The sequence below is a fragment of the Bos javanicus genome, chromosome 24, assembly GCF_032452875.1.
Source record: "Bos javanicus breed banteng chromosome 24, ARS-OSU_banteng_1.0, whole genome shotgun sequence".
Lineage (NCBI taxonomy): Eukaryota > Metazoa > Chordata > Mammalia > Artiodactyla > Bovidae > Bos > Bos javanicus.
Genome location: NC_083891.1, coordinates 40770033 through 40795689, shown reverse-complemented (window position 1 = coordinate 40795689; position 25657 = coordinate 40770033). Strand labels below are relative to the sequence as shown.

General features: G+C 40.1%; 1 protein-coding gene and 1 long non-coding RNA gene across 7 annotated transcripts in view; one reads left to right on the top strand and one right to left on the bottom strand.

Moving 5' to 3' along the window:
- The window catches only part of PTPRM (protein tyrosine phosphatase receptor type M), a 662162-nt gene that overhangs the window by 222224 nt on the left and 414281 nt on the right, over positions 1-25657 (bottom strand). For 5 of the 6 annotated variants that reach the window (XM_061399904.1, XM_061399907.1, XM_061399906.1 and 2 more), the window contains 2 exons: positions 22757-23030; positions 21745-21781 (listed from right to left, as the gene is read on the bottom strand). In XM_061399904.1, coding sequence (XP_061255888.1) covers positions 21745-21781; positions 22757-23030 — 311 coding nt within the window. Of the gene's footprint in view, positions 1-14071; positions 14147-21744; positions 21782-22756; positions 23031-25657 lie in introns of all 6 variants that reach the window. The other variant, XM_061399910.1, reaches the window with a different exon arrangement.
- LOC133237637 (uncharacterized) lies at positions 1662-11666 on the top strand. The gene is made up of 2 exons (XR_009733282.1): positions 1662-1769; positions 11471-11666. It is a non-coding gene; the product is annotated as an uncharacterized LOC133237637 (long non-coding RNA).

The window sequence follows — 25657 nt, the reverse complement described above, 5'->3', positions numbered from 1 at the left end:
GAATTCAAACAACAAAATACTCCATTCTCACAACATGCAAGACCAAATACCAAAATTCCACTCTGGTATTTGTGGTTGGGGGAGAGAAAAAAGGGTCAGGAACAGCCATCCTGGGAAGGTGCTGAAAAGAGAAACAGGAGGTTGAGAAACCTTATGAGAAAAAATGAAATGGAAACATGAGGATATTGTTTCTCAGAGTGTGTTTCAAAGAGCACTGGTCCTCAAAGATGTTCTAAAACATCCTTCGAGGAAGCCTCAGCCACTCTGGACTAGCATTTTATGACTTTATGGAATAGAGAATCTATTTCAATTAATTATCATAGTTTTTTTTTTCACCTTTTGCAGACATCTTTTCTTTTTCTTAAAAATAGCAACACCCAGTTTTAAAGATTATTGTAGTTCACTCGTCTTATTGCTCAGAAAATTAGAATTCCTTGTCATCTGTGTTTGGTTTTTCTGGCTGTACCTTGATATTATTATATATAATCACGAAATATCTCCAAGATTTTTTATTTAAATTACACATCACTGTTTCTCTTTCTGGGAATGCAAAGTCAATCAGCACCCCTGGAATAATCTCTGTTCACATTTTATGTATTGTTTGTAACCTGATTATGCTTTTGAATTTATAACTCTTCCCTTGTACCTAATTTCCACTGCAGGGCGCACAGAGCATGTACGGCGTACAAGTAATAATCAGAAACATAATTTTTCATATAAAACTGAGACGCTGAATTGTTTGATATATACCGTCTCTAAAAAATTAATCTACTTTTTTATTTTTGTTCTAATTTCATGACAGTTACTGCTCTCATTGATTGATGGGTCTACATCCTGTGGGTAAGATGATCTATCAAATCCTGATCACTTATTCTCTGGGCACTAGAAGTTTGCAGAGAATTATGAGTGCCATTACTGGTCTGATGAAATGGCTTTATTTCTTCCATTTGTATTTCTCAAATCATGGTCAAGTAATAAAATGAGTGAACTGCTTGTCAATAAGATGGCATCAGCTGTGTTCACCTTTCATACAAACTGAATAATCAATAAAGGGAATGTGAATGGGTGATTTTGAAGATATTATCAGTTCAGAGTGTATATTTCCAACAGCTTGTTTGAAACTAAACTTTGAAGGCATTAAAACAAAACCCTATCTTGGGTTGAAGGATAGTCACCTAACACCAGGTCAGTTTACCTCCCTACCCAATCTCTAAAAATTAAAAACACACTGTATTTTCTTCATCTCTCTTCCCACTGCCACAGACCTGGTTTATTTCTTTTCTGTATTTTGTACTTCTCTCCTAGGGAGACATCCCATCTAGCCTCTTGCACAGTGATTTTCCTAAAGAACAGGCCTAATCAGCTCACTCTTTCATTTAAAAAACAAAATAAAACCCCCCAAGCCTCCAAATGCTTATTTCAAAAGGCAGCTGGGCCTCCCATTAGCTGCCTCCCAACTCTTTTCCAAACTTCATGCTTCTTCTCTTTTGACTTTCCTACATCCACCTGTGCTCCAACCAAACAGAGATGCCCAGTCCTCTCCTCCCCCTCTAGCTCCACAGCCAACATCTCCCTTCTCAGGACCTTTGCTGCTGCTCTGTGGACCCATCCCCTCTCATACATCATAGAGGCCTACTTGTCTTTCAAAGGCCAGTGAGCCCAGCACTGTCCCTGTGGCTTTGCAGGAAGTATTCTCTCTCCTGCTGAACTGATGGAGCCTCTCCTTTTCACCCCTGTTGACTATTTCAACTGCAAGTTCCATTATTTTGGTAAGTCCTTTATATTACATCTTAACATAAGTTCCTTGGGACAAAGCTGGTTTTAGTTTTTAGTCTTCACATGACCAAGCCCAGCATCTTATTATGTGTCTGAAGTTCATGCTGAATCAAAGCTCTCTCACAATAAATCTCACTTTAATTTTTCTGTCTTTCTCATTTGCGCTCTTTTCATAGCCAGCCTATTCTTTCTCCATGTGCACTAGAGTTCCCATACATAGGGTGATGGGTATAAAAGGAAAGAAAACAGGAAAAACTAGAAGTGTAAAGACAAGTCCTGTTTTGTGGTCTTTCCTCTGCCTCTTCCCAGCATTTATCGAGGGCTTACTAAGACAAATGGGGTCTGTGGCTGCCTTTAGATGACCTTCTGTGGCCATTAAGACAATACCCCGAGAAAGACAGACCATCTGGGCCTGGGCTCCAGGGACTGTGAGCCAGCCAGGCACAGGAGGTGTTCCTCAGGAGGTTGATGACAGATAAAAGTCTTTGCCAGTAAATTTACTGACCAAACTTTCATCAATGATAAAATGAGATTACTAGAAAGAAAGAGCATGAAAATAAATACTAGTGGCAAAATGTTATATTTCCAGCACCAAAGCAGTGAAATATATATCCATCAATGACGAGAAAGTTAACTGGGTACATATCAGGGAGACAGGAAATGAGTATCTGTCAACAATAAAGTGTTATGAGCTCAATATTTGTAATGATTAAGTAGCTGTAGACCATTTTTCATGATCATATGTCGAATTTGTTTTAGAAGTCTTTAAAGGAGCCAAAATTTATGCTGGAGAGTAATTAAAATGGTCTGGGACTTTTAAGAAAGCGAAAAAGGAGAAATTTCTAAGATAATGCTATTATGATTAAAGTTATTGTAAGTTTATTTAATAAAATGTTTATATCATTCCTATGACCTTACTTTAGAAGCATTTTCTAACTTCTTTGTTACTCAGAGAAGAAATAAGGTAGAAATCTGAAAATTCCCTTTTTTTTAAGCCTTTAAACTGGCCAAAAAACACACATAACTCGCTCTGATGTAGTGTGTGCATGCATATATTTGTATGTAAATATACTCCAATATCTAAAGAAATTATTCAAAGACATATAAGAAGTACCCACCAAAGTGACAATATCACACACTTTTTATCATGTTTCCTATGAAGTTAGACACAATCTTGAGTAAAAAACAACAAAAACCACCACAAGGACAGCACATATGCAAAAATTCCAGACAAAAATTGGTATGCTAATATGTGTTTTGACCAAGAACTCTAACTTGAGTAAACTGTTATAATTAATAACAGGCCACAATTAATAACTGCATCATTAGCAATACCAATAATACATTATACAGATTAAACTGAACATCAGTTACAGTGCTAGGGTGATGTATGGCTTGGATGTTTACTGGAGGAAATGGGAAAACTCATCAGAGATCCTGACAGATGTGTTGAACACATGTCATTTATTAACTCCCAGGCAGGTGCCAGGCTGATTTTCAAAGATGTTTCTCAGAGATAGTCGCTCACTCTTCAAAATGAAAACAACATGTGGAAGAAAACTTATGTGGCTTCACCTTCCCTTGCCAACTGCTCCATATTTTTCCAACTTCATAGCAAGTGTCTGAAAAAGGTACTCAATGAGATCATCTATCATCCCTCTAGATAGAGTTCTGCTAAAGTGCGTCGTCTTGGGCTCCCTTGAGAACCGGCGTAACTGAAGGACGAGCACAGAGAGGTGCTCACATCAACACCAAGGACAGTGAGGAGGGGCGATGGAGCCCCAGTGGCCAGGACAACAAAGGGGAGCCTGGCGCTTTATTCCATGCTCTGGGCCACAGGGAGGTGCAGAATAGGTTAGACACTGCTCTGGGCTATTACAGCTTCAAATAAAGCAGCTGTCTTTGAAAATGTGGTGTTTTTTTTTTTTTTTCATCACTAGCATCATCACCATGGTCACCACTAGCAAGAGAATATAGCTTATATTTTGATGCACCTATATCTCAAAGGCAGGCAAGTGGGAAATACCACCCGTGGGGGAACTCATCACAGGTCTCGACATATAAGAAAATAATCAGATTCCTCCCACATTCTGGGGCTCTTGGAGACCCCAGCAGCCACATGGTATTCATGTAAATAATACCCTACCTAGCATCAAGAAAGCCATTCATTTTCTGGGAAGTTCAATTTTGCATTCAAGCTTGGGAAGAGCAGTGGCCTGGATTAATTACCATGGGCTTCTGAAAGTCCTAGGAGGCATAAACAATCCTTTATCAGGACAACAGTGAGTAACAAAGTCATGACAGAAAGTTACGAGCAACTGCCAACTCCTCTGCCTTGGCCCTGACTCAGCTGGTGAAAGGCCCTTTATATATGTCATTGGGGTAATTCTCCCACTGCCCCCACTGGGGTTAAGAAGCAGTATTCTCCATGTTTTATAGACATGGAAGCTGAGACTTGGAATTTAAGAGATTTGCCCAAGAAGTCTGAACTCATGACCTTGTATCTCAAGCAGATACTTTCTGAATTAGGTGTGTGGGATCCATACTTTCCCTGAGAACTGCCCTATTGAATCCAGGACAGAGACTCTGAGGCCCAGATTCCTGTCTGACATGTTTGAAAACGGCCCTAGGAAGAGTGCCAGGTGGTTCAGAAGATGAAGTTCAGAAGTATAGAAGATGACCTGGAGTCTAAACTCTAGGGCTTTCCCTGCTCCCTCCAAGCTGGTCAAAGGGAAGCCCTGACTCTTACAATGATCCACCATTTGTCCCCAAGAGTCAGGCAGGCAAGGACAAGCAGGAGCCTTATCCTAAGTGGTCGATCATTGGCTTTAAATTTCTTTGAAGTCTGTTGCTTGATTTTTTTGAATATAGCATGTAAACGTTGCCTGTTCCTCCATGATATACTGATGTTTAATACAAACAATGTTTGAAATTGTTTACTATCAAGCAAAGTGGTACCTTCCTCCTGAACCCGGTACCGCCCCCTTCTAGGGGCTTCTCCAGTGGCTCAGCAGTAAAGAATCTTCCTGCCAATGCAGGAGATGTAGGTTCAATCCCTGGGTTGGGAAGATCCCCTGCAGAAGGAAATAGCAAACCATTCCAATATTCTTGCCTGGGAAATCCCATGGACAGAGGAGCCTGGCGGGTTATAGTTCACGGGGTTGCAAAGATTCAGACACAACCGAAGCAACTTAGCATGCATGCATACATGTGGTTCCTAAGCTAGAAAAGCCACGGCTTGAGAAGGAATCAGACATTCAAAGCCAAACCCAAGATTCTCTTACATGAAAATAATGACAATTCTAAAAGCAGTGCATGAGTGTGCCTGTCTGTTGCAGAGGTGGTGGCTAACAGGCTGGAACTTTAGGAGTCAGTCTTTTCATAGGCTCCAGGTCTCCCTGTCAGCCCTCTGGAGACACTGATATTGAACAAGTTTTGATACTGATATCAACAAAAGGGTAAACAAGATGAGGCACTTGGATTGAAAGGACTGAGCTTTTTCAATTTTCTGGACTTTCCCTTGATTATCAATACAAGGTCAGCAGAGTATTTAAAACAATAATTCTCTCTCCAGAAAAGAGTTCTGTTTCTCTGAGCTCTACCCTTTAAGCTTTCTGGATTTGCTGCCTCAACATCTGGCTCTGTTAAGACATTGGGGGAAACTCTGACTTCTTTTCCATTCTGACTCAATATATTGGATCACACCCATAAATACTTTAAAAAACCTCTCACAAATACTAAGCATTTTACAGTATTCTAAAAAAGCTTATTTGTAAGAGAGACTAGTCCAAAGTCAACCAAAAAGCACAGCAGTAAGACATGGCCCTTTGCCTACAAATTCTCAATGGAATTCACTGGTTTCTTAGACATGAAGCTGTTGGAGTTCATCTTGATGCCTTCTGTTCTAAATTGTGGTGGTGTTTTTCTAAGGCAAGTGAAGGGCTAAAAATGAAAGTAGCACAATTGGTATCTATCAACAAGAGTCGATGAATGATTATGATGTTGCCTAGTTCCATGCTAGCCATTGGGGTAAAAGCAAAGACCTGGTAAAACAGCTATTGTCCTTCAGCCTTAATAAATATTTTTAAAATATCCAAAGGGAAACTGGGTGTGGGGTATATAGGAACTTTTTATTATCTTTGCAATAATCCTGTAGACCTAAAACTGTTCTTAAAAAAAAAGTTTATTTAAAAAATAAATTAAAATATCCAGGCCTTTTCCATGTTTACTAACATCAAATATGAACCAACATAATTTTACTATAAAATTGATATTATATATTCCTTACAGGAAAGGCAAGAATAACTCATTAGCATAAAATCTTTCATGCAAAATCTCTATTTTTTAAAACTACAAGCATTGTTTTCTCCCCAGTATTTCGCATCTTTTGCCAAAATTTTCATTTAAGCTCAAACCTTTACCTTCAGCTTTCATTTTGGATATGCATAATGCATGAGATTAATAACAAAATTAAAAGGTACATTTCCTAAAATATAAATTCCAATTTATGCTTTTCAAGCCAGGAAGCTCTGTGCCTTAAGCAAATAAAAGGCACTTAAATGCATTGCTTTGGTTTCCTTTATCACACTGCTGATGGAAAGAGAAAACACAAAAGGATACTGAAAAATTAAATTGCTCTCTTGCTTTGAAAATCTTTTACATAGAAATTCCAAAGTTTATGTAGTAAAAATGGAAAAAGCAACACTATTTTAGTGCAATATATATCCTTTAAATTATATTATGTTTGAAACCAAATGCTTGACATTTGACTCAGTATTTGCTTACAAAAATGACAAGGAAGAAGGAACAGAATCTCCCATGGCAGTGCTGTATCCTCTCACCATTTTCTTGTAACTATACCATTTTATAGATGAAACTGCCACAGCGAAATGACAAATATAACACATAAAAGAACAAAAAAGGGCAATAAATCACCAGTGACACTACAGCCTATTAAAATGCATTCAGCTGGTGTTGCAGGAAGAATAAAAATCTCCATTCACTTTACATTCTTCTACCTGAAAAGGAAAGTTTAGAATTCTCAAGCCACACTTCTAAGAGATGCTGAAATTCTAACCAAATTTCTCACATTAACTGTTCACATTGGCCTCCAAAACATACAGCACTGATACCCCTGGTCACTGTTTACTGTGAAATGCCCAAGACGGGGCATGTGAATTGCTAATCCCCCATACTGAAACGATACAGAATTGAATAAAGCCAGGACACCTCACTAGCTGGAAAACGGTAGGTCTTATTCAGCCACTATTTCCAATTATCAGCTTAATGAAGAGTTTGGCATTTTAATTCATAAGGAAGTCTAACGGAGGCATTTTCTTTGCTTAATTTTCTCCCAAAATTCCCTCGAAAGGTCAAGTCGAAGCTCCTGAGACTGAAAATGTCTCTGGAATCATATGATACTACATTTTAGAGCACAACTGAGTATATGTTAACTTAGTTCATGATGCACTTATTGTACTACAAAGAGCCCAAGATACTGGTGCATTCATTGAAGTGGGATAATTACTGGACGGCTTATGTCAGTCCTAACAATGATGGTAAATATAAGTAAAGAGTTCACGTTACACTTCCTTGAATTCCCATCTCTTAACACAGAGCTGGTTATACATCAAGCTTTCCAAGGAGGTGAGAGGCTCTTCAATGTGATGGATGAATGAGAGGACCTCCTCTCCTAAAGCATTGACGGTAGATGCTCAGCCCTGCAGCCAAGGGCTTCAGAGACTGAAACACTGTGACTTGCCTCTATAAGAATTAAATAAAAGTGCTGGATGGGAGTCTGGGCATTGGAGGCCCATGGGACACTCTGTACCTCCCTGGTCCTAGACCTGACAGCAGGGACAGGAGATCCTTTGTGGGGGATGTTATTTTTTAAAAAGTGGTGTGGAAATTAGCTCACACCTGTAAGGCAATTACATCTTTTCCAAGTGAATTCATTCTATCAAAAAATGAGAGCTGGTCTCTGAGTGCCCTTCAAGCGCCCAGCTCTGAGTGGCAGGTTGTGGAAAGTATAAAGAGATATAAAATACAGCCCTTGGAGTAGTAGATACAAATATTTCCACACCTATTTCATAGTAGACACAGGTAACTATCTCCAGTACAACACGTTGTAAGTCTAATGACTGAACTCTTGAAAGGGCCAGGTACAACTGTCTGCAGCTGAAGATAGTGAGATTTTATCTCAGGGCCTGAATATTGCTGAGCTTTATTATCCTTTTTGTTCTTGGCCAGGTTTGATTCATACAAAGACCCCAGTAAATAGCGCTCAAAACACATGGAGACCTGGGCCAGACGCTGAAGGAAACCACCCCGTCTTAAAGGTCCACAAAGTGCCTCCATGATCTACGTGAACCTGTGCCTGAAGTTTCTATCACGTCTGCTTTCACGCTGATGATAGATGATCAATAACCCAGGGCAGGAACTCAGACTGAATCGGCTTCCTGGCATTTAGCTCTTCTAGTCACATCGGCTCAGTCTGCTCTTTTCCTCCACTCCTGCTCACGAAGGGCACCAAGGACCCACTGGCTGGGTCTGAGGCAGAGAAGTGGACAGACGCAGCCTGAGACTGGGAACAAGACAGATAACGCCGGTGTGAGTGAGTCGGCCTCTCTCCAAATAGTGACATGAAAGTGAAACCTTTCTATGACTCACGCCAAAAGAAATGGCTGATTAAAACTGTGCTTTTGTAAACTGGCTGAAAACCCATGAGTCTATTTTATTTGCAATGGTAAGGGCGACTAAATTAGAAATTTATACTACAGGTGAGAACGGAATATATGACAGTATGGCCTTTCTGTGAGAAAGTAATTGCTTATCTAATGATGAAAGCAGCCTAACTGCTTGTTTCTCTGAAAAAAAGCTGGACCTCCATCCTGAACACACTTCAGGCCAACTCTGAAGTAATTTCTAGGTGGATTCAAGAGGCAAGCAGAGAAAATACCAAAAATTCAGGGTCCCGGCTGGCTGACCTAAAGGATGAGAAGACTTCTCAGGCAGAACAAGCTCTGGAGGGGCCGGCAGGATCGGTGGGCTGGCGCGGTGGGGGAGCCGGCTATGTCAGGGGGCGGGGAGCTTCTGCCACCGCTTAGGCAGGGGGCGGTCACTGAGGGCCAGATCATGGTACAGAGTCTAGAATGAGTCAGCCTGTTCCTGCTGTTTCTCCAGCAACACTTGGAAGGACAAGTAGCCAAGAAGGCAGGCTGTGGGGTTACCTTGGGAGTCAGTGAACAGGTGGAGTCGGACCTCTGCCCAGGATCTAGAACAGAAGGTCCTCCATAAACAAACACTGCAGCCTCTTCATTCCTCAGTGGGGACCTGCTTCACTAGCTTCCATGTGTTATGTGTCGTTCAGCTGCTCAGTTGTGTCTGACTCTTTGCAACCCCATGGACTGCAGCACACCAGGCTTCCAGGTCCTTCACCATCTCCCTGAGTTAGCTCAAACTCATATCCATTGAGTCGGCTATCTCTCTGTCTCATGTCCATTGAGTCGGCTATCTCTCTGAGTTTGCTCAAATTCATGTCCATTGAGTCGGTGATGCCATCCAACCATCTCATCCTCTGTCGCCCCCTTCTCCTTCTGCCCTCAGTCTTTCCCAGCATAATAGTCTTTTCCAATGAGTCAGCTCTTTGCATCAGGTGGCCAAAGTATTGAACCTTTAGCTTCAGCATCAGTCTTTTCAATGAGTATTCAGGGTTGATTTCCTTTAGGATTGACTGGTTCAATCTCCTTGCTGTCCAAGGGACTCTGAAGTCTTCTCCAGCACCACGGTTGAAAAGCATCCATGTGGTACATGTGACATTAAAAAAAGATCTCTGTCTGCCTTAAGTGTCACATGAAGGAGAAAGAGAAATTCCTTGGGGCTTATTTCATGAGAGCTTTGCTGATATACTGACAAAGATTCTCTCCACGGCCAAAGCCTAGCCAGACTCTTCTGAGTCCCTCTGACACAAGGAATATGTGTGTCCTGAGGATGATGTCCAGGAAAGGCTGGTCACACACTCTCATGGCTTTTTCCACGTGTCGCCCGTCCAGTGAGTCACCGCTGGTCCCTTGGGAAGGAGGGGGAGCGACAAGGATGCTGGTCTGGGACGAGACCCCAGGAGGCTCCACTGAGTCTCTTCCCACCAGGACCCCACCTGGCCCCACAGAGACTTGAACGAAGGCGAACATAATTTCTAACAGCTCAAGGCTGCATCCCTTGGGAACTCTAGGCCCCTCAAAGTGCCCACCACAGAAACTCAAGGCTGCCCGAAGAACTGACTTTGGATTCCAGAGACCCCTGAGGACAGGGTCCCAGCTCCCAGCTTCTGTGCGACCAGAGAAGTCTGACAGACGCCAGTCAGGTGGTGCCGGATGGTGTCACATGGACCAACGTTTTATCTCCCTGACCCTACTGAGTCCCCATCACCTGCTCCCCACTCTCTCATTTTCCTTGTAAAGTCCCAGTCACCCTGAGCAAGTCAGACTGGAGCTCAGCTCAGTCCCTTACAAGTTAGTAATTACTGAATAAAATCTGTTTTCACGACTTTGGCTGATGTTGGGCTGTGTTTATCTTTGACAGTACAGGCATCTGGTACATGTACCTTTTTCAAAAACTTCAAATTTTATGTAGAAATAACTGTTGGCTAGTTCTCTATTATATTTAGTACTAATTATATCTAGCAAGTAATTCTCCATGGTCTGACATATCTCAATTGTACTCAAATCCCAGAAGTCACTTTGTTTATAAACACTCTACTATATGGATCTTATCATTTTAAGATGTAGGGCTTAAACAAAACAGATGATAAGAAGTATTTGTTGAAGGAACTCATTCTCCACAGCATCTCAGAGCTGACCAGGGTTTTAAATCCTAAACAGAAATATATTAATATAAAATAAACAGCCTAGAGTTATTTATAAAGTAAAGTAAAAAAAAATCTTGAAGAGAAGTATCTAGCATGTGTAGTTGTTACTTTCTTCCCAAAGCAGTTCTATATTACAGACAATTAATAAAGGAACTAAGAGAACCAAGTAGAAAGCAGAAGCATTTCCAGTTTCTAGAGTTTTCTCTGTGTGCTCTCATTAGATCATAAATTTTGAGGTAAGACAGGACCTTTATTCCAATTATATATTCTGTTCCCTTTCACAATTCCCTAACTATAGTGGTTTAGTAAAGCGTTTTTTTTTTTTTTTTAAACTGTGTGTTATAACCCATTAGTGGGAAATGAAATCAGCTTAGTAGGTAGCAACTAAATTTTTTTTTTAATAAAGATGAAACAGAATAAGATAGGACAGAATAGAACAGGTCAGAGTGCAGCTTATCCAGGGAGTGGCACTGGTAGAACGATTTCTAAATCTTTTGCTTCAGTTAAATGTCTGTGTCTGTGTGTATACTGGTGGTGATGTATTCTTACAGTTGATTGAGTCAAAAATGTTTAAGAAACAGTCCCAGTGCGATGCCAGACCAGCATCCTGCATCTGAGCTCCGTTCATTTAGTGAATTAAACCAGCTAACTCTCATGGGCTGTTTGGTTGTGTCTGACATCGAGGTCAGTGGGTTGCTTATGTTCTCTGTGCAGAGAAGGAAGGGGGCATACTATATACACTGGGGTGGACCAAGCCAGCATGGATTACATCCCGGGATCCAGGCTGTGGAAGACTCACTGTCTTATCACTGTTTCCTCTACCTACAGCATCTGACAGCATTTGTAGCAGCGAAACATCAGCACAATTAAAACAAAACAGACCAGAAAACTGCTGAAGACATCATTCAGAATGCATCCCTTGTGATTTCCTGCTGACTTCTGGAAGGGCCTGCATTGATCTGGTAAACACCGCGTCAGAGATGTGAAAGATTCAGAAGAGCCCCATGGACCATTTCCTAAGCAACTCAATACCACAAGAAAGACTTGGAAATTCATGTCCTTTCCCCCATTGCTACAAAGCTGTTGCCTCTTCTCAACTGTGCAACAAGCGTGAGAGTCATTTTTCATCCATAAAAGCATGTGTGTGTAGGTTTTGGTGTCACGTGTGCAAATGTGTCTGATGCCAAGAGTCTGGGCAACCCTAGAAAGTAAATGTATTTGTGGGAGTCAGTGCCCTCCCTTGACCTGGCACACAGAAGGTGCTCGATTAATGTCGATCAGTGATTGAATGAATGAGCTCTCAAGCTTGCAGTACAACTCATGAATAAATCTATTAAAAACGACAGAGAACACAAGCTACTTGCTATCCAATGGATGGGCTGATGCAAATGGAAAAAGAAAAAAAATTAATTGAGCCTGAATTTATCTGGGTAAGAGGAACCATCACCAACAGCAGCAGGAAGTACTATAAAAAAATGACAAGAGTAGTTTTGCACTAGTTTGGGGGGCTTATTCTAACACTCTGCCATTTTCATCCCTAATAAACCAAAGTAAACGCTGGCGATCACCTGCAGCCCTTAAAAGAATGGCTACCATTATACTTCAGCTACATCTGTTTCCCCTGCAGACTAGTTCCAAAATAGTAAGGTGCCCTGGATCTGAAAGCCTCGTGAAAGAGGCTGATTAATGAGGTGTCTTCTTAATCATGCAAGTTTTAGAAAGAACATGATATTCAAAATGTCTCTTACTTCATTCCTAGTCAACAATGGGCTAAACTCAAAGGTAGCGGCTTTAGGGAAAATCTCAAAAAGGGTTATTTAACTGTATTTCCTACAGGTATTGGTTTTACAATAGTGGGGCTGACTTGTTTTTAATGTTTGCTGGCCAGGGACTGGTGCCAACTCGGACAATGGGGAGGTCAGACTTGCTGAAGAGCCCAGATTACCTTCCAGGTGATGGACACTGAACCCTATGCAGAGAACCACGGGCCAGGCCTGACATGTAAAGGTTTTCGGAGGAGAAGATCTATATAAGAAAAAACATGATCCCCTAAGGAAATTTACTGTTGGGAGGAACATGTCACAGATTCAGGATAAGAGCGTATCTGTGACCATCAGAACTTCACGCAGTAAAAGAAATCCGCTTAAAAGAAACTTGAAAGCCAGGGCAGCAGAACTGCTAACAAGTTTACAGCTTTTAGGCTCTAAAAACAGAGGCCTGAAAATATGTATGGAATTACAGCAGGGAAAGAAGTAAAATTATCCTACATTTCTTTAAAAAGCAGTCTATAGTTTTCCTGAGTCTCAGCTGCTTGATTTTCCAAAATACTAAGCTCACAGAAGACTTTAAACCTCCATCAAAAATTCTTAGTATGAGTTAAGCTTTACTTTTTTTCCCCCTGAATGGTAGGGTATATTCCTTAATTTCATACACATGAAACAGTTGCAGGAGTGGGAAATCCTACGGAGAGCAGCTGTGTTTCTTACTCGGCTTGCATCATGCCTACAACTCATGCAATGAACTCCCACACTGGTGATGCTCTGAAAGCACACTTAGAGTCCTGCCCACGTGATGGTGTTAGAAATCTTGATGATGGTGTGCTTATCTTGCAGGACCAAAGCTGCTTCTGGCATGCTCTAACTACTCACCTTTGATGTGCAGGAATCTACCGGATTCCTTTCCTATGTGAGTTTATGTGTTTGTCCACACACCTTTAGAGGGATGGACAAGCTAACTCTTCCTGGTATAAAGAAGCATGCAGTTCAATTATGCAACTCTCAGCCATTCAATTTTTTAAAAACTTCCATAAATTATTCAGTGCATTTGACTTGCAGATTTGTCTCTGCTGTCTATAAACAGTGTGCTTTGAAACAAGGCTCTGTAAGGAATGCAATCGACTCTGCTCTACTGGTGGGAACTCAAAAAGCCGTCTGAACAGCGTCACCCAAACAGTTTTGAGTGGCTTCATTTAATGAAGGCAGACGAGCCTGTGGATTGCTAAATGTGTGTGCAAACTAGACCCTGCAAGGTGAAAACAGACCTCTCATGCTCAAATCTCGACGCCTTTCTAGATTAACGTGGATAACTGGGGAAACACCTTTATGTGTTTTGATAAGAGATCGACTTTGATGGCACTGCCATGGCAAATCCAACAAATTTCATTCTGTATAACGTTAAGCTAGAGAGGAGCATACCGACAGACAGACAGACAATGAGGTCATGCGGCGGGGCTGTGCTGGATGCAGGGGACACAAGTGCACACAGAACAATGAGCACACCATGGCATCAACGCGGGCACACGTCGGCACCGAGAGTCGGAGACACTGTCAACAAGCCTTAAAGCGAAGGAGGAGATGCAGAGGGGAGACAAAGCTGAGAAAAATGAGCAGGAGATGGGCAAGATGACTCGTCTGTACTTGAACGTCTGACCTGTCAGCTGGTCGTCGCCTGCGGCAGGGGCGATGCGAATATGAGGTGTCGTAAGCTGAGTCACGATTATCGCAGCTATGGCAAAGGAAGATCCCCAGGTCAGCATGCATGAGGGAAGAAAAAGCCAGACTGAAGCTAGGCTAGCAAGGAGAATCTCCATCCGCATATCACATGGTCTCAACTTTCTTCCAACAACAACAAAAAGAGAAGGAAAAGAGAAAACAACCGCAGCGAGCTGTTGAATGTTCTGAATTCATTTCCCTTAGACAGGCTTTCATCAGGCAGTTAGCTTTCTATATAGTTGCAAGCTTGGGCTGAGATTCTGGTTAAATTGACTACAGGAGAAAATAAAAACAAAAAGTAAAAACATTAACTCTAAAGAAAGAGCTAGACTGAATAGTGTCTTTAACTGCTACTGAGTAGAGGGTAGAAAGATTCATTGCAAATTCTGATGATCCAAACTTGCAGCTTTCAAAATGTATTAGGTTATTTAAAATTCTTCTGCTTAAATCACAATATTTGCTCTTCTTGCTAAAATCCCCTTTGTGGAGAATACTATCTTCCTTCACTAAAAACATTTTTATGTTGAGAAATTTCTCTGATCACTAAATTTTGTGTAGAGCATTTCCATTTAGGAAGTTTATTTTGTCGCATGCAGGGAAAGAAAAAAAAATGCATCTCAAAACACCAGTTGAAAACAAAAAGACTAATCATTGCCTTTGCTCTAGTTATCATGGTTAACATGTGACCAGAGGTGTGATTAAGAGCCTCGAAGCAGAGCAGGCGGGCTGCTCAGTTTGCCTAAACAGCTCAGCAGCTGAGTTTAAATGGTTAACATTTATGACACATAGATATTGAAAAAAAAATAAAGAAAATTAAAACGTCAGTTCTAACATGATACAGCTGGAAAATGATGCAAAGAAAAAATATTGGAGAATTAAGGACAGGCTTACATGAATGATTACTAATTTACACGGAACAGCCCGGGTGCTGTTAGAAATGTGGCAATGAGTAAGGGACATAGATCATCTACCATCTGCAGACAATTAAACCCAAAACTGCCAGTGCATAGTATTTGAAATATCCCTCTGCACCCTTCAACTAGTGCTTCTCCTTATAACCAAACAGCAGCAGCCACTGGCTTTAAAAGTGGTATCATCGTCTTTCATGTGTTATTAATGAAAACTTTTTAGTGTTGCTCAGTGATATGAATAAACTTAACAGTTTGGTCAGAGAAGGGAGAACTCTCAAAGTATTACAAAGAAATTTTCTTTTTGGTTTGACACAGCATGAGATTTTGTGTACTGATGTAATGAATTGCAAATAGTAAAATGATATTTCTAAGACTTGTGAAAAAGTTGGTACCAATTCCAAGTTTATACACAGAACACTTGCTTGGTCATAGATACTGGTGTTCAACCAACATTCCTGTGAGGTTTTCCATTAACTACAGGAAAATCTGACCCACTCTACTTCTAAGAAAAATTATATTGTATCCATAAAAACTGAACATCTGTCCGATACTGAAATTGGTAAATGATAATGAACAAAAAGATTTTTGACCTATGTCAGGCAGCCATGCATTCACAACTCAAAGGAAGGTAAGCTGAAACCTGTGACTCAAAACTCAAATGGAAAAGTTCAGGATTTTCTATCTGATTATGTTCTGCTTTGTAAAATGTTCCTTTGTGATGATTATTCTTAGTTGCAAGGGATCTCTTGATTTTATTACAAATTACTATAAAATAGGGGTAAGCCATGGAGAAGGCAATGGCACCCTACTCCAGTACTCTTGCCTGGAAAATCCCATGGACGGAGGAGCCTGGTAGGCTCCAGTCCATGGGGTCGCTAGGAGTCGGACACAACTGAGTGACTTCACTTTCACTTTTCACTTTCATGCATTGGAGAAGGAAATGGCAACCCACTCCAGTGTTCTTGCCTGGAGACTCCCAGGGACGGGGGAGCCTGGTGGGCTGCTGTCTCTGGGGTCGCACAGAGTTGGACACGACTGAAGCAATTTAGCAGCAGCAGCAGCAGGGGTAAGCCAGCCCACTGCTTGCCTTTGCAAATAAAGTTTTATTGGCACAAGGCCATGTTCCTTGTTCACCCATGATGGTGGCTGCTCATGCACATCAGAGGCAGGGCTGAGGGGCTGAAATGGAGGTGCTGTGGGTTGGTCAGGAAGCCTAAGATATTTACCGGCTACTCTTTACAGGAAAACTGGCTGTACTATGTCTTAAATACCAAAAGAATGCACTACAGAAGAGAATACTGCTAAATCCTGGTGCCTTAAAGATGGCATCTGGTGCTGATAAACCTAGGGTCTCCTTTAGGGACAGAGGTGCACACAGCACACTAGGCAGCACACCGGTGTGTCAGTTACTGGTGGTGGAGTCTTCTGGAATTTGATGAATCAGCAGCCACCAAACTACGTTCTATGTAACTCCAGGGTTCCTTGAGAAGTGAGTTTGGGTCAAATAAAGTTAGAAACGTTGGGGTTGAACAAAGCTATAAACAGGTTTCTTTTTCTTAGGAACTTCTCGGGACCCTTAATACACTCAAGACATACATTATGAAGACTGTTTCAGACTGAGAAAAGGAAATATTTTCTCTGTAAAACACAGAGCAGCAAATGTGTATCATATTTACGTTTCTATTTCTAAATCCATAGCTAAATGCTAGCAGATTAGCATACATGAGCAGCCTTGCTATATAATTTGTTTTCTCGCGTGTTGAATATGAGTAATTAAAAGGAATCTTAATTAGCTTTACATCTCGACAGACATTCTTTTCAGTTCTTCTTTTCACTGTACTTTCATTCTGTAAGCACTGTGGCCTAGAAAGGATGGCATTTCTTTGAACAAAACAGTGAACAGAAAAACAGTCTAGAGGAACTTCTCAAAGAGCCTAGTGATTAAAAAAAGAAACATTCACATTTCTGAATATAGTTAGAAATTGTATCAGGACAATAGAAATCCTTCAAAGTTTCCTGAAGGTCTCCCAGCAAAGCACATTGCCATACAAATGTAAGTGAAAGACTACACTTAGAAACAGTGAAGCATTTGTGCACAGAAAATTCACCTTTAAAATATGACATTAAAATAATGGTTTTGTTTTCTTTTTCTTTAGGGTTTATATCTGTCTACTATAATACTTTTGGAAAGAATTCAGCATATGTTTTCATGCAGTTTTTGTCTTGATTTCTAGCTATACTGCTGTTATTCAAATCACAGCAAGGACAGGAAGACAAATGACACCCTCCCCCAAACACCAAAAACAAACAAAAACCTCCAAATGTTTACTAACTCAAAATCTTCAAAATTTAAAAAGTGATACATTTATACTTGGATATACATCTATACTTAGAAGTCTTTTAGATTACACTCTGCCTGATACAATAGGCCCTCAAATATTTTTCATCCTCTTAAATTTGCTGAGGCTTGTTTTGAGTCCTTGAACATGCTCAATCTTACAGCATGTTCCATGTGCACTTGAAAAGAATGTGTACTCTGTACTCTGGTTTTCCGGATATTTCCTGAAGATATCGATTAAGTCTAACTGTCCTATTGTATCATTTAGGATCTCATCAATTCTCTTTCTGGAAGATTTGTCCATTGATTTGAATGGGGTGTTAAAGTCTCCTATTATTGTTTTATTCCCATCAATTTCTCCCTTTATGTCTGCTAGTATATGTTTTATGTATTTAGGTGCTTCTATATTAGGGGCCTATAAGTTGTCAACTATAATATCCTCTTCCTGTATTGATACTTTAATCATTATACATATCCCTCTTTATCTTTCTTTATAGACTTTGTTTCAAAGTCTATTTTGTCTGATATGAGCACTGCAACCCTCCCACTCTCTTGTCATTTCTGTTTGCATGAAGTATCTTTTTCTGTCTCCTCACTTACAGTCTATGTGTGTCCTCTGGATGCTTGGGGCTGGTGCAATGGGACGACCCAGAGGGATGGTATGGGGAGGGAGGAGGGAGGAGGGTTCAGGATGGGGAACACATGTATACCTGTGGCAGATTCATTTCGATATATGGCAAAACCAATACAATATTGTAAAGTTAAAAAATAAAATAAAATTAAAAAAATAAAAAGTATAACAAGTTTCCAAATGTATATACTGTCAAGGAGAAACATAGCTGGCATTATGTCATGGAAAACATTATTTTATGGGAGATTAAGGCAAAGTATACAGTTTAAACTAATTATTGTATCAGTTAGAATGACTGTACCTCATTTAAGACAAAAATTCTAACCGACTAACAAAACAGATTTTTACTTTTAAATGTATCCTCTCAGTTTAGAATTATCAACAAAATCTTCCAAAATTAGCAGAAAGGAGTTTCCACCCTACTAGTTACTATAAGGCAGCCATAACGGATGTACACTGATGCCTAAGACACAGTTGGATCAAGTGGTCTTAAAAAGAATTCAACTATAAACCTGTGAATGTGATTAAAAATAAAAAATAAAAACTAGGAAAATTTCTATGTATTCTACCATAAAGATTAAAAAGGATTCTATGAATTGGGAGACTAACCCTCAAACATCAAGTATTAATATAGTGTCATCATACAATGTCTTTTTAATGTAAGAGACAAAATATTCTGGAAAGAGTTTGCCTATAGCTAATAATCAAAATAAAGCTACATATACTTATGAGGAAATTAGATATATACATTAAAGGAGGATACATAAAAGTGCTGTTGATTCGTCAATATATAAAGACATGTAATAACACATCTTAGGTATTTTCCTGTGTCTAATTTTTACGAGGCTTTATATTTGAGACAACTAGTACCAAAACATACCCTTGAAATATGATTAAAATAATCACTACATTAAATTTCAAATTATCATGAAACACATCTTTAAGAGACATATCTGTGTTTGAAATTACAAATTAGTTCCTTGTGGAAAAAAAATCTACTTCCATACTTGCTCTATAGAGATACATGTCAACAGTTGTTTTATGAGAACACTGAAATCTTTGTAAATTCAAAATGCTGCTTAGGATAGTGGTTTAGTGTCTGAAAATTCAGTTAAGCCACTATACTGTCAGCAATATGTGGCAGGAACAGTCAAGACATCTGAACTCTTTTAAATTTCAAACATCTTTACGATATGGTGTCAGTAACATTATCAGACCTGCCTGTTTCTGTTTTGACTGGTCAAGATGGAATGGCTTCCTTCATTGCAAAATCAATTTTAGTATCAATCAGAAAAAATTATCTGATTATAAAGATGAGGAAACATTAGACGGTGCAGTAAAGGAAGGTTGCTGAATCTGTAACTGTAGAAATTAATGAAGTAAAATAGTATCAAACACTGTAGTTTCACCCACAAGGATTGCACTTCCCAAGGTTCCCTCCTTGGTGATGATTTTATGAGCAGGAATAACAATGGGGTGCAATGAATATTAGAATCTATTTCCCTCTTTCTCCCCAAGTTTATTTGATAGAATAGAGTTTGTTGCTGTGTAAATGTTTGCAAACTGACTCAGAAAATCTGAGCGGGGAAATATTTAGTCAATCAGGTCATCTGATTGCTTAATCATCCTTTGGTGAATTGAAAAACAAATTACAATATTGATTAAATCTAGTTGATGATGGAAGAAAACCATCCAAATCACCATCTAATTCAATCTATTGTGAAAACAGCAAACATCAGATTTCCATGTTTACTAGTGTGTTATTTATATAATTACCTAACTATGCAAATGAACAAGATAGCAGATATTTTGTTGTTTTGAGTCAACTGGGCACTGACTCAGTTTTAGTAAAAATGAGGACAGATACTCATACACTGCAAAAAGCGCGAGTGGCCAGAGGATCTGCCGGGTGAAAGCCAGGAGATACAGGGAAACTGGTGTAGGAGTCCAAACACTTGGGATCAAGCCTTGACCCACAGATTATTAGATGAGTGTCAATGGCAGGTCAATTCGTCTCCCCAAATATGCATTTTTTTCATCTCAGAAAAATAGCAATTTGTGTCTCTGTTTTCACAGTAATTTAGAAGAAATAAATGAGAACATGCATATGAAAGCAATTTTAACTTTCAGCTGTGACATGAAAGGCAAGGCATTATAAATTAGGCATTCTGGAACTGGGTTTTCAGAATTCAATAAAGCAATCTGAGCATGGGTCATGATCTGGAGGCCTAAGATGGTCAACACCTCACTCAAAGGCCTTATCATACTGTAATAATTAATAGTTAAAAGTGAATTACAATTTAGAAAACACATCAATGTCTGTAGCTCCATTTTTTAAAAAGTAATTTAGCCCTACAAATAAAGGCTCTTAATCAAGTACAATATAATATAAAGAATTGAGAATTTAAAAATCAATATAAGGAGATTCTTGGAAATTGAGCTATGAGCCCATGAGGACAAACAAAATATAAATGAGCTAAGTACATCCCACAAGGCCTGACACATAATAGGAAACCAAGAATATCTGTCAAGTCAACGGGATAAAGAGGTCATGTATCTTCAGGACATGAGAATTTTGAAAATGCCGATGGGCACCTGTAATCTATTTAAACTCTGTGGCCTAAACGCCAAACGACAAAAACAACAAGGTGTTTTCATCCAACAGAAGTCATTAAGGCAGTCCCTGTGATCTGACGAAACCTGGGGCTTTCTGCCGTCCTTTCTAAATTCAGCCTCACAGCACTTGCTCATTGTCCTCATGTCCTGTCTAATGATTTGAAAGAGTGTATTTAACTACAAGTGTTAATGCATGCTGCCTTGTTCTCATGTAGCTTTGGACATTTCTAAAGGCATTTATACACTTCCACGGGATGGTTAAAAGCACGCTGCAAGGTTGACAAGATGAGGTCACGGCATGTATACACACACACACACCCCTGCAGTCTCTTCTTTAGGAGGTGTAGAGCTTATGCTGATTGACTCTAATCTACATCTCTTCCTTGATCACATTTTTTCAGGATTATAACCAGGCCTGGGAAACAGAAGGTCCACAGTAACATCTCCTGGTCCCTGGGTTGAGAGAGACACACGTCACCAGTGAAAAGAGCCCAAGCAGACTGTGTTTTACAGATTATAACTAGATAATTGCTTTAAAGGGCTTCCCTGGTGGCTCAACATTAAAGACTCTGCCTGCCAATGCAGGACACTTTGGTTTTATCCTTTGGTTGGAAAGGTATCCTGGAGAAGGGAATGGCAGCCCACTCTAGTATTCTTGCCTGGAGAATCCCATGGACAGAGGAGCCTGGCAGGCTACAGCCCATGGGGTTGCAAAAGAGTCGGACACAACTTAGCGACTAAACAACAAATTGCTTTAAAACAGCAGGAGGTAATTTACTGTCCTGCATCTGAGGTTCACTAAACACAGTATTACTAGGTAGGGTACTACGGTTTAAAACACAGATAGGCGATCATATAAAAAGTAATTCTATTTTAATAGAATTTTTAAAAAGATAACCACTGAAAACTGCTTTGAAACACAGCAATATGACTTCTTGTTTGAAAAAAAAATCTACATGAAACATAGTTCACCGCCATACAATCCTAGTACATACATGGGAACACACACATGTCCAACACACTTCTTTCAGTGACGTGAACATTTCAAGAAGTTTTGAAATACCATCTAAAATTGGAGAGGACAGAAACCAGAACAACCCACAGTTTCAACCTACCTTTTGTGGCCACTCGGACACAGTCTATTTTGGTTTCCTGTGTTAAATAAAGAGGGGAGAAAAATCACTATTCATGTTTTCTGTGAAACCAATAAAATCTCTGCAGTTCTTCTTAAACACAGATAAGGGGAGGTCTCATTGTTCCAAGTGTGGCATTAAGCACATGTGATTACCTCGGATACATTTTCTGGCTCCAGGGATGCCGGTGGTGGTGCTTGTGGGCATCTGTCAGCAGGCGGTGGGTAGAAGCTATGCACAGAACTGCCTTCGCCTGGTGGGGGCCCCAAACTCCCTTCTCCAGACCCCTCACTGACTCCCTGTGCAAACACTTGTGGGGAAAACCTGTCTCCCTGATTCTCACTGGCCAAAGGTAGTCGGAAAAACCACTGTTGAGTCTGAAAAAGTCACCCTTTTCTCTAAGGAGACTTTCTTGTCTCGTGAGAGCTCTGGGTTGGTCTAAACAGGAAAGGGAAGAAAAATTCAAAAACAACTTGATAGTTTGTATTTTGTTTTCATCTTATCTTTCTAAAGCTGTTTTCTCTTAGGAAAGAAAAAAAAAAAAAGATAACTAATTTAGTCCCAGCTATAGGAAGCATAAACTCTTGTGGCACCAAAGAAATGGGACAGAATATGCTGAAAAGACAGATGTTGTGAATCTCACAAAATTGTAAATGAGCTGAATGTACGTGCTGGAGCTGTGCTGTTTTCCTGTAAAATGGTAAGCTAAGCAGAATTACTAGCCAACTTTTGGTAACGAGTAAAAACTGAAAATAAAAACCATCCCATTGACAATATATTCTTCCTACTGAAATCATGTACGAATATATTTGTTTTTTCCTAGGAATTTCTCCAGGTGAAAATAATTTTTAAAAAGAGAGAATAAAACACATTTATTCCAAGTAAAAACACACAAAAGCATGACTTCCCTTCTTACGACTACAATATGTGATTTGACTGTGTTCGCATTAATAATCCTGAACAGCCTAAGCAAACAGCCATTTATAAAACTTACCCCATTGGCTCTACTAGCTGCTTGGAAGTAAATTCTGTAGCTTTTATGGGGAAGGAGAGGGGTGTTCCAGTACCCGTTGTAAGTCTTATTATCACCAATAGTAAAGGGCTGAGCCGCTTGGAGGCTGTTGGCTGGGAATTCTGCAGCGAAGTAGTACTGGGAATTCAGTATGGAGGCGTTCTGGAAGTGGATGGGCACCGGGTAGCATTTTAAGATTTCTGTGGTCTTTTTCGTTCTTCGAGGACGCTCTTCCTCAACCACTATTTGGTAGACACTAGAAAAAAAGAGAGTATTCTCAGTGACGGCTTAGGAAAACAGAGCCGAATCCCTTTTGTTCAACTGCACGGACCCATAGGACACCCCAGATAAACAGCAAACTGGACAGAGTCAGTAATAAGGGCTTAGTGCCTAGTGGACATGGACTCCACACTTGCTCCATGAAAGAGACAGAAAGTGCTTAGAGTTCTTCCACAGAGCTCTCTAACCCCGAATAAGACAATTTCTGGAAGGAAAGAAAATTCACCATAGTTAAAACATTTTTATATAGCAATTTCTGCTGTTGATGTGAGCAGAACACCAAGACAATGTTCCTCTTATAGAGTATCGAAAATGAATTTGTATAAAATGAACTCGGTTCAACCAATCAATGAAACTATATTAGCTGTAAGTTCATTGAAAAAGGTAACATAATATTTTCTTCAGTGACATCTGTATGAACACCTGTGAATTTTTACCAGGTCACAAGATACAAGGTATGATGATTCAGGCTAACCAAGGTGTAACTTCCATATATATATATTTTTTAAATCTATTTTTAATTGGAGGATAATTGCTTTACAATATTGTTTTGGTTTCTGCCATACATCAACATGAATCAGCCATAGGTGTACATATGTCCCTTCCTTCTTGAACCTCCCTCCCATCTCCCACTCAATCCTGCCCCTCTAGGTTATCACAGAGCACCAGATTTGAGCTCCCTGTGTCATACAGCAAATTTGCACTGGCTATCTATTTTACACATGGTAATGTACATGTTTCCATGCTACTCTCTCAATTCGTCCCACCCTCTCATTCCTCCACTGTGTCCACAAGTCTGCTCTCTATGTCTGCATCTCCACTGCTGCCCTGCAGATAGGTTCATCAGCACCATCTTTCTACATTCCACATATATTAAACTAATTGAAGAAGACACATGCACTCCAATGTTCAATGCAGCACTGTTTACAATAGTTAGGACATGGGAGCGACCTAGATGTCCATCAACAGATGAATGGATAAAGAAGTTGTGGTACATATACACAAGGGAATATTATTCAGCCATAAAAAGGAACCCATATTTTCTTATATTCCTTTGCATTCACTGTATTCAGTCAGTGGAAAGACAGGACGTTAGGAATGCAGAAAAAAAGGCATTTGCATTTCAAAAGCCAACAACTTGGAGTCAAAAGCAGTTTCTAAGAGGAAATTATGAACAGGGTATTTGAATTACATATAAAGATAAGATGGGGCTGAGTATCCTCAGAAGATGCTGTGAGTTCAGATGTCCCCTGGGAGGACTGGGTCTCCTGGTTCCTACCCACCTTTCTCTCCACACCCCCTTTCAACGTTTGTGAAATTTGAATTAGCCTTAGGAGAATGGGAGAGACCTTGAAGGGATGGATTTCTTTACTGAGAGGCATACATTTACTAGAATGATGAACTTCTGTGCAGTTCGGCTGGAGAAAAAAAATGATTCTAATACAGAGAAACCTTGGCAGCAGTTTTGAAAAACTGAATCCAGATTAGATTGCAAGTTCTTCTGACAAGGAGATGTATCTTTTTCTTACTTTATCAGAAAAGCACCACGACTCCCCGAGCACAAGTCTGTAATTCTGGGGTTGCTCAGCATGGACACTCGTTTAAGCAGGGGAAACAGAACAGGAGGGAGGTGCTTTCCACCCCCACCAGCTGGAGTCAGCGAGGGGAGGTCTCTCTCTATGCTCCTGTCCCTGTGAACTTTGGATCTGCACCTGGTGAATCTCCTGTTTCTGGAAGTATAACCACTTAGCACATTCTATTACGGCCATGCCATGCAGTAGCCGTTCCGTTTGTAATTCTGTTTTAATAAAAATTGATGGTTGTAGAACATGATACTGCTCACTACGCAGGGGGTCCAGGATTATAGTGTAATGATAAGGGGCTTTCTGAACAGAGAGGTAAACTCAGAAAAGAAAATAGGGCTCTTTATAACCTCAAGACTTTTTACCGTTTCTGCAGGATGTTCCACCAAACCCTGTGGTGTTCTCACCTGCAGGATGGATGCAACCTGGAAGGAAGAAGTTAGGGAGGACCTTTCTATAGGGGTCAGGGACAAGGAACACAGACAGAGGTGAAAGGGGACTTTGACTTCACACCCCCTTCTCTTTGACTTCTTATATCTACAGTCAGATGTGGCAATTATAATACATCTGCCAAGTTCTTGGACACTTCTCCACCAAGTATGGGATTGGCTAACCTTGATAATGGCATGCAACCAACAGAACGTAACAGAAGGACAATGTGCAACTCTCAAGGCTTCAGTCAGAGAAGTGCAAACATCACTGAGAAACTGTGACTCTTCTGCAGGGCCTGATGTTGGGGTGGCCGACACTGGCATGCGCACCATTTAAGCTCTACTCCTAATTCTGCTAAAACTTGGCTTCTAAATTAATGTCTTTGGATCTTATTTTTTCTGATGAAATGAGACAATCAGATGGATCTTCAAGGTACATTTTATATTTTTTATTCAGCATACAAGGACTACTCTTGCAAGATGGACAAATCAAAAAATAATTCATTGCTTTGCAAAGACATTCTCCATTAAATAACTTTTAACATTGGCTTTCTTCTATTAGAAATCTTTTCCAATTTATTTGATATATG